Source organism: Lucilia cuprina, chromosome 5 (genome assembly GCF_022045245.1).
Source record: "Lucilia cuprina isolate Lc7/37 chromosome 5, ASM2204524v1, whole genome shotgun sequence".
NCBI lineage: Eukaryota > Metazoa > Arthropoda > Insecta > Diptera > Calliphoridae > Lucilia > Lucilia cuprina.
This window is the reverse complement of record NC_060953.1, coordinates 70,566,030-70,575,965: the sequence shown is the minus strand read 5'-3', so window position 1 is coordinate 70,575,965 and position 9,936 is coordinate 70,566,030. Positions and strand designations below refer to the sequence as shown.

Genomic DNA, 9,936 nt, shown 5'->3' with positions numbered 1-9,936 from the left:
ATATTTTTCAAAAGTATCGCCATATGTCAAAATAACCGCTAAAAAACTCATTTAAATCCACATAGTACTAATATTTAAAACAGGGACGATATGTATATTAGAGATATAACTATTAACATCTATTGCATATATACAAGTTGGCATTGCATATTCAAATAGTGCATTAAAAAATGTGAGAGACTACGTCATTATTTTTTCGAGGTTGTTTAAAAGTTCACGGTTGACTGTCCGAATGATTTTAAAATTAATTTTTTGAAGGCTCAATAAATCTCGGGAATCCGAATCTTAACTAACTTAATTAGATATGCCTTTAAGAATTTAGCTGTTTAAAAGCAGTAAAATAGATCTATAAGTATCGGAGATATGGTCAAAACAAATATTATCAACAAATTATATTTTATGGAATTTTTGTTGCAAAAAAATCAAAAAGTCCAGAGATATAGGCAGTGATGAGAAACCCTGCATTTTGTTGGTGTATCACTATGAAATTATTTACACAAAACCAAAAATAACATTTTCTCAGTATTTTTATGTCCAGCTTTTTGCAAATCGGAATCTGGCAACCCTAATTTACGTTTCAAACCGCATTGGCCAATGTGTGACGTCAGATAACTGTATCGAGTTATAGTTTTTCTTGAGGTGCATATTGACCATGTGCAATCGTGTTAACTTAACCTAAGTTTTAATTTTGATTATGGTGGAGGACCAAAAAAACTCGAATTTGGAACATATGAGCTAGTTTTTATACCCTACACCACTATAGTGGGGAGAGTATTATACGTTTGTGCTGATGTTTGTAACATACAAAAATATTGGTCCAATACCCACCTTAAAGTATACCGATCGATTCAGAATCATTTTTTGAGTCGATTAAGACATGTCCGTCCGTCCGGCTGGCTGGCTGGCTGTCCATGTAAACCTTTTGCCCAAGGTACAGGCCGCAATTTTCAAGATAATTTGATGAAATTTGGACCAAGCATGTTTTTTGGCACAGGGACGAAGTCTATTGAAAATGGTTGAAATCGGTCCATTATTTCACCTAGCCCCCATACAACCGTACCTCCCGATTTGAACTTTTTATGCCATAATTACGTCAAATATTCTGCTGTCTCTTTAAAAATTGGCACAAATAAGTTTTATATAAGTATAAATGACACAGCAGATTTTCGTAAGGATCGGCCTATATTTGACCCTAGCCCCCATACAAACCCCCCTTCAAAAAATGACTTAAACGTCTAAAATTGACTTGTAACCATTTGTATCGCAATGAAACTCAACAAAACTAACTGTTATTTCGAAATATATCCTTTTCCCAAATTAACCGAGGATCAGTCCATATTTGACCTATATAAAGCCTCATTTAGAAATTTTAGTTTTTTTATCAATAAATTGCTTAAATATTTTGGAATTATTGGTAATATTCAACATAAAACTTTCTTTATAAAAAATAAAAATTTTATAAAAAGTAAAAATTTTAAAAATATACTGTAGGGTATTATATGGTCGACCATGCCCGACTATACTTTCCTACTTGTTCTAGCTAAAATTGGTGATGGCGTTGTATAATTTTTAATTATAGGCCAAATAAATCTTAGTTTTGGAAACTAAGTAACTTTAAAAACAAACAAACAAAAGTATATATTAAATTTTAGCAAGTAGTTTGGTTATTCAAAGCGTTTCGGAACAGACTTTTTTTAGTTTACATCTTCATCTACCTTGTGTATATACATATATTATACTAGGTAATTCATTAAGTTATTATTCTTTGTCTCTGAGTTGGGGAACAACTCTTGCGTCATCGCCAATATTTCTTAAGGACGATCAGGCTTAACTGTATAATTGTTTCCGTATAACAGTTTCCAAGTTATTCGTTGTTTGCATTAATTGATCGTAATGATCACATATCCCATATAAAATCCCCTTCACAAAAGAACTTCACTTATAAACACTAATATTACGGCAATATTACCAAAATTTATAAGGATAGGTCCACATTAACCGGCTACCCCCATGTAACCCTCTATTAGAAAATCCCTTTTTTGTCAATGAATTGTTAAAATATTTCTGAATTAAAGAAAAAATTTAAATGCTTTATTATTAAAAATAATGAACACTTGTAACATAATTACTGGTGTAGGGAATCATAGGTCGACCATACCCAACTATAAATGCCGTCAGTATAGTCAATGTCGCTAAGGAAATCGTTGACGCTCCAGGTGCCTTATTATTTGTTGTTTCCAAAGCGAAATCCAGAAGAATTAGAAAGAGAGTGGGCGATAGGATACAACCTTTGTGGATCCCAAAGGGGAGGCTTTCTCTTCCGTGAGGCCCCCTTTTTTAGGGATTGCTAGCATTACCCCCTTTTTCATTCATTATGGAATGAGTTAGAATCCCAGGCTTCACTGATAACAGGTGTTAAGGCTCGGCCGATAGGCTCTGATCCATACCTGGACCGTCCGCGAATTCAGTACTGATGCAATCCCTGCGAAGGAAGGTGGAGTCGTAAATATACCCCTTCTAAACGACTGTATTCGGCGTGTTTCAGATCCTCCATTAAAAAAAAGGACGTTTTGATAGCAGAAGGTTTTGAACAGCTATTTATGGAGTTAATTCAGTTATTATTTTCTTGTAACTCACAGCGAAATGGAATTAAACTTTTGTTGTTGTTATTATAATGTAGACACATAATGTTATTATCAATTATATAATTTTGAATAAATCAATTAAAATAGAAAATATAGCAATTTGTATACAATGTCAAAAAAAGTTGCTTAGGTTTCGAACAATACTGTATATGTATGTAGAGCTTCTAATAATTTTATAATTATTATACTAATTTTAAACAAATGTCGAATCTTATATACCCACCATCAAACCGTATGCCGTAAATAGAATTCTCTCCTAATAACGCACAGTAATGTGCGTATAATTAGTTTTCTGAAGGGGAAGGATCAATGATGGAGCTAGCGAATTTTAGCGCTATACTCATACATTCTTGCCAGACGATTGCGCGATAAAGTATTTTTTGAGGGGGGCCTTCAATACCAACCAACCAACTATAAGAAATATTTGCGGAAAATTTCAACTCTCTAGCTTTTTCCGTTCGTACTTTATTATGTTTTCAACAGACAGACAGACATGGCTAGAACCCCTTAGAATTAAACAAGGACATAGAATATATATAGTTTTGTGGGTATACGATCATTATTTCGATGTGTTACGGATTGACAAAATTAATACACCCCCATATTTTTTGATTGTGGGTATAAAAATGTAAACTATATACAGACACATACCTAGTAGTTTTAAATATATCTCATCTCATATATCACGCTGAAAATAATATTTGAAATATGATAAATCTATATGAAAGATTTTCGTTATTTTATGTTCAAGAAATCCGATATTTGAAGTGTGCAAGTCTTATAGTAAATGAGCGATATATAATTGTATGAAGTATTTAATGAAACTAGTATTTTTTCTTTAATGTAATACATATTTATTACAAAAAATGTATATTTTTATTGTATGTATATTTAAAACAGATCAAATAACAAAGTTTTATTAGCACAGATCTATTTATTTTATATTTCTATTTAAGATACAAAATTATATAGAACCATACGTGTTAATATTAAATAAAGAAATGCTAACTGTTGCTAACAAGCATAATATATTTTAAAATTTAATTAGGCACACACACAGGTATGGTGATATTTTTAGTTTTTTTAGTTTGTTGTATTATTCGCCTGTCATCATTTCCATAAATTCTGTAAATAAACAAGAAATTTTACCATTTTTTAGTAAAAACAATCGTAATATTAGGGAGATCGAATATGTTAAAGAGTTGGACACTAATTTTTTAAATCCATAATTAGTAAAATAAATGCCCAACTTAATATCAGAAACACATTAAAACAAAACCGGATAACTTTTGGAAGGGGGAAATATAATTATTGTTTTGGTACCGGTCTAATATATATGTACATACATTAATACATATGTATATTCTTCTATAAACACAATGATTTATTTTATTTCTTTGTTTTTGATCTTCTAAATACTGGCATATGTAGATATTGCCTTTCTCCAGATTAATGTTTGTATGTATGCATTCCATATCAACATATCGATCATTTACTACAATACTGGCATAACTTTAAATTCTTTATTATACATGGCTGCTAAAGGTATTTTCAAACTTCAATACTGAATAATAATACTTTTCAAATATACAATTTTCTAATCTAAATATATGTATAGAAATTGATTAAAGCTTTGAAAATATTGTCAATTTCCTATTTTAAGATCAGAATTTAAAGCGATCGAAATGTAACTTTGTGCAGCTTTCATTATATATTAATTTAATTGCAATAATTTAGTAGCACTTACCATCAAAATCAACAGTACCAGAACCATCTGAATCAATTTCTTCAATCATAATGTCCAACTCATGTTCAGTTAACTGATCATCCAATTCTTTAAGGATTTCCTTGAGGCATGTTGTAGGAATATAACCATTACCTTGTTTGTCATACAAACGGAAAGCTTCGCGCAATTCCTTTTGCATAGCTTCGGCGTCTTCTTCAACAATGAATTTGGCAGCCAACTGCACGAATTCCCCAAATTCTAAACGACCGGATTCTAAAAATAACAAAAAATAGTTAAATATGCATTTGTGTTTATATAATTTAATTAACTATTTAATAATACGTACTGTCTTCATCAACTTCTTCAATAAGTTCTTCCAGGATTTTCTTATCAAAAGGTTGACCCATCAAACGCAAAATATCGGCCACCATTTCGGTTGGGATACTGCCACTTTTTTGATTATCAAAACTATTGAAAGCTTTTTGCAAAACTTTTGAAAATTGAAGGAAAATAAAATAGAAATTATAATTTCAAACATTAAAAAACAACGAAACTTACCAGCAATTTGCTCAGGTGTAAGATCTTCGTCCTGTTAAGTAAAAAAAATAAATTTAATTAAATTTGGAACGTACAAATAACATATATAAATCTTCAACTTACAACTCCGTGGGCACTCATTTCGATTTTAACTTCCTAATTTTCTTAACTTCTTAAATCAGATATTTTCGCTAGATAAGAACCTCCTGTACTGTCTGCGTTCTTTACCCGACTAATTATTTCAAAGTCAACATTGCTTCCAAAATCATATCGTTGTCAAAGCAGACCGACGCTGTCATCACAAACGCAGTCGTCATTACTATATCTACAAATGTATGTATTTTCATGTGCTTTCACTGCCGTCGTCGTCCCACACACAGTAATTATACGCACTCATTTATCCAAATTTCTGTATTTTTTTTTTAAATATTTTAGCCTGTTTCTATTCTGTTGCTACTGATGATTCTGCTGCGGCCTGCTACTGTTTTCTATCCATCCATACCATTGCAAATAAAGTGCTCCATTTTTGTTTTTATTGTTTTTTGCCGAAAAATACTGTAAAAACTCATAAAATGCTACTGCATGCACTCTATAGTGGTTTGCAAATGTTTATATTTTAAATTATATTTCACTTCTCTTCGCGTCCATTTCCCTGAATGTGTATGCTTTTATTTTCTTGCTGTTTTTTCTTTTGGATCATCGTCTATATAGTGGAGAGGTTCAGTGGAAATTAACAAAAATGTTTATGGGTCATTTCGTGTCCAGTGACCAAACTTAAAAAATCGTTGTATTCCGATTTTGATTTAAATTTGGACCAAGGTTAGTACTATTGTATTGTAGGCTAGACACAAAAAGCTATTGGTCTAAAACTGCCAGACTTAGAGGGGGTCAAAGTTAGACATTTTGTGCTAGTAAGACCTAGTTCACACTAGGATACTTTCTTCGGGAAACTTTTGATTTTTGTGTGTGAGAGAAAAAGAAAGAAATATCAACCATCTCTGTCTCACACACACAAAATCAAAAGTTTCTCAACAAAAGTTTCCCAGTGTGAACCAGGTCTAAAAATTGTCCAAAGGAGTTCAAATATTATGTTTTTAGTTATTTTTAAGTGTAATTGTAACTGTAAATTACTGTTAAATTAGCACCAAACAAGTTTTTAAAACCATCATATCATATGATTGCTATACATTTTGTAATTGTTTTTCAAATAATCAATTTACAATCATATATTGGGATCATTTTCGAATCATTTTTTAAGCGCTCAACTTATTAATCAATTTTAGGCCATTAAAACGAGTCACAATTACTCAGTTTGCTGATTAATCAACCAACAATTTTCCAAATGCTAGCTGGGGTGTGCCGACGAAGCGTCAGCAGAATTATCAGGCATATACACAGGAGCTTTTGAATCGCAATTCTGTTCGTGTTTGCTCTAGAGTTAACATGATAATGTTATCGTTAACATGCCTAATGTTAATTGAAAAAATGAAAATTTTCTCTGGTGTAAACATAAAAATAACGAATGTTATTTATAAAAATATTTTTTGTCAAAAATAAATTTAACAAGATTGTTAAAAGAGGCTTTTATGAAAAGCTTTTAATAATTATATAATTTGTAAACTGTTAGTTTTTGTTAAGTTTGAGCACCAACCAAGAACATTCAGACAAATATTATTTTTTCCAATTTGCTTGAAATTTTAATATCTGGCAATTTAATTTTTTTCAAATCACTGAACCCAAAGAAATGAAACGTTTTAATTTTTTTAAAACAATAACATTACGCTCTTCTCACAGATGAGTTCTATGTAACTCCAACACATATCTGCCGGTCCACACTATAAAACTTTTCATGGGAAACTATTAGCCCTACAAGCAAGAAGATACGAATTCGTATTGCTTAGAAGAAAAAAAATATTGCGGCAACAATCATATTCGTATTGCGGAAGATACCTCCTTCGGGAGAGATTGTGCGGCCAGGGGGATACTTCTAAGCAATACGAAAGCAATACTCCTAGAAGACAAAAAAGAGACATTGCTAGATAATCAGCATGGTGAAAATAAGAAGATATCTTCAGATAATCGTCTGGAAGATATATTGGAGATATTCTCCTATTATCTTTAGGAAGAAAAGTATAAGAAATAAAAAATTGGCAATTTGAATACACATTTATTAGTGTTAGCAATAAAATATTACAATATGGAAAATATAATAATATAAATATGCCAAATTAACGTTTCCCCAGCACAATTTTGTTTTACCCACAGGAAGATTCTTTTAATATTGATTTTAAGTTTTCTGAAAACCAAAACATCATGACTATCCATTTTTTAAGTGAAAATAAAGATAAACTTACATTTTTCCAAGCATAAATTACCATTGTAATGATGTCGTCTTGATTTATCGCGTATTAACTTATTGTAGTAAGATTTATTTAAAAAAATTCGTTTTTTCTTATTTTGAAAATATTTTGAAGTTTGAAAAAAAATATTTTTATTACTATAATATCATCTATGCGATAACATAACGATATCCTAAACGTATTGCGTAGGATGAAAATCCTCTTACAGAAATAAATACAACAATTTGTCAACAAAAAATACTTTACAAAATCAAAAAAATATTAATTTAAATATTTTTATTGTTTATTGCCGATTTTACTTTTAAATATTAACATTGCGATATCAAAAAAATATTGGTGATTTTCTTCCAAATTATAAAAATTTAATATTGCTTTTATATCTTCTATGGACGATATCTTCCAAATGTTTGTAGGGATGTTAGTTTCAGAATTATACTAATACATTCTTAGAATTAGGTACCGACTGACAGTAGGTACACCGGCGTATAGAGTGGCAGATGAAAAAATCACCACTACACACACACTATTGGTATTTATTCAATGAAATTGCACTGAAAAAATATTTGGCTATTTTCAATTTTGAAGATTAAATTGCACTACTATTAATTGGAATAATTATAAACAAAATATACTCAATGGACATAAGAATGATAATTTTGTTAATCATTCTAGAAAATTATTTAGGGTGTATGTTGTTTTTGTAAATTATACTCTTGTTTTTGAAGTTGTGTTTTTCTTTTTTCAAATTTCGTTTGCGATATCAACCTACCTTGTTGAATGCTGCCAAGCAACTAAATGAAATATTTGTATTTTTGACGCTCTTATTGAGAAGTTTGTATGTGATCGTGTTGTATACATGTGAAATGCCGAAAATCTTCGTATTCAGAACAATACTAGCGCAGTCGTCTGTCTTAGACCTGGTTCAAACTGGGAAACTTTTGTTGAGAAACTTTTGATTTTGTGTGTGGGAAAAACAGATGGTTGATATTTCTTTCTCTTTCTCTCACACACAAAAATCAAAAGTTTCCCAAAATAGTTTCCTCAGTTGTAATTCAGGTCTGAGTTGGGGAACAACTCTCGCGTCATCGTTTTTATTTCTTAAGGACGGTCAGGCTTGTGCTTGTTGCTGGGCTTTCGACAGAAATACTTCTCACCCCGCACTAATTTAATGCACTACTTCGTATAACTGTTCTAAGTTATGCGTTGTCTTCATTAAACGCGTGCTTTCGTTTTACCTCAGAGTGAGGTTATGTTTTTAACTGGTGGAGACCATAAAATACTCACGATATAACCTGGTGGAGACCATTAATACTTTTTATGAAATAAGGTCCGGATGCTCCAACTTCCTATATGAAGGTATAGGTCGTTTGGTGGGGTTTTCTCTGGTCAAACGTGTGATAACCTGGCAATATGAGTGCTTAATGTACCGCCATCCTAATTAAAACCCGAAAAAAAATAGTTTCCTAGTGTCTCAAACCACTTTCCGATTCAAAAAACACAAGGTATATATATGTATTTTAAAATTATTTATTTTAAATAAAATTTAATACTGCATTTACAACAAATCAAAAACTAGTTGGTTTTTGTAAAGATATATTTTGAAAACCAAACCGTTTACACAAACAGTTTTTGATTTGTTGTTTTTAATAGGTCACCCATACACTCACACAATCAAATTTCTTCGGACAGAATATGCACTTTTTTATTATCTTAATGATTTAAAATTTCTATTGTTATATGTTACTAATATTCTTAAGTTTTTAAAAGTGTATAACTCCTTAATTAGAAAAGAACAAACAAAAAATAGTATTACAGTATTATTTTCAAAAGCAATATTCCATTTAGGGTCGTTAAGGTGTTTCCATCGTTAGTCACTGTATAACTGTATAATCCATAACTTAGTAATTTCAGATCTTTATAGACGGTTTAATTCCTAGTTATTTCAAAAAAAGGTAATGTTTTTATTGATTCAAAACAATAAATAAATTAATTCCTAGTTATTTCAAAAAAAGGTAATGTTTTTATTGATTCAAAACAATAAATAAATTAATTAATAAATTTTTATTATTTTATTTTTTAAGAAAAGAGTAGCTAATATTGTACCCAATATTAAAATAATTCTAACCGAATTAAAATATAAAAGGTAAGTTATATATGTCGCGGTTCAATTAAAAATGTCGATTTTTGCAGAAAATGTAAAAAAAAAATGATCTGACCGTTTAAGCTTTGGTGGGAAATGTCTTGGTCATAAGATAACTCTATTTTTATTGCTTCCTAAAGAATAACAAGTAATTTCAATATATACAAAAGTATGTATATTCAATATTAATTATAACATTATTTCTTGTTATTTCGTTGAAGGATTAATTCGTTCCAAAAATTTGATCGATGGATCATAAAATTTATGAAGTACAAAAATATTTAAGAGTCCAACGTTTTACAATTTTTGGAAGTATACCAGCCAACAGTTGGACGATTAATACAGATTTCCTGAAAATTATCTTATTATAAGGTAATAATTCTAAATTCTTGATACTTATGTGAATATATTATTTATTTTCAGTTCATACAAAGTTATCGTTGAATACAGTCGTGCTCTTTAATAACTTCATCGCGCGTTTATAGGCAAATTCTTTACAGTCTGCTCTCTTTTCATTTATTATTTAAT

The 9,936-nt window shown here is 30.3% G+C and overlaps 1 protein-coding gene across 1 annotated transcript; it reads right to left on the bottom strand.

The window, feature by feature from the left end:
• Positions 1-3,731: 3,731 nt before the first annotated feature.
• On the bottom strand, positions 3,732-5,161 carry LOC111691034 (troponin C). Its single transcript, XM_023453655.2, has 5 exons — positions 5,032-5,161; positions 4,930-4,960; positions 4,718-4,861; positions 4,393-4,644; positions 3,732-3,770 (listed from the first exon to the last, which is right to left on the bottom strand). The coding sequence occupies exons 1-5, from the start codon at positions 5,047-5,049 to the stop codon at positions 3,742-3,744; spliced, it is 474 nt and encodes a 157-aa protein (XP_023309423.1). The 5' UTR covers positions 5,050-5,161; the 3' UTR covers positions 3,732-3,741.
• Between the last annotated feature and the right edge of the window lie 4,775 nt (positions 5,162-9,936).

What these genes read in the sequence shown, in the direction of transcription:
- LOC111691034 (XM_023453655.2), bottom strand. An exon ending in TGAAGAAGTTGATGAAGACA is followed by an intron (nt 4,645 to 4,717) that starts GTACGTATTATT and finishes TGTTATTTTTAG; the next exon opens with AATCCGGTCGTTTAGAATTT. An exon ending in TGGTACTGTTGATTTTGATG is followed by an intron (nt 3,771 to 4,392) that starts GTAAGTGCTACT and finishes GTTTATTTACAG; the next exon opens with AATTTATGGAAATGATGACA.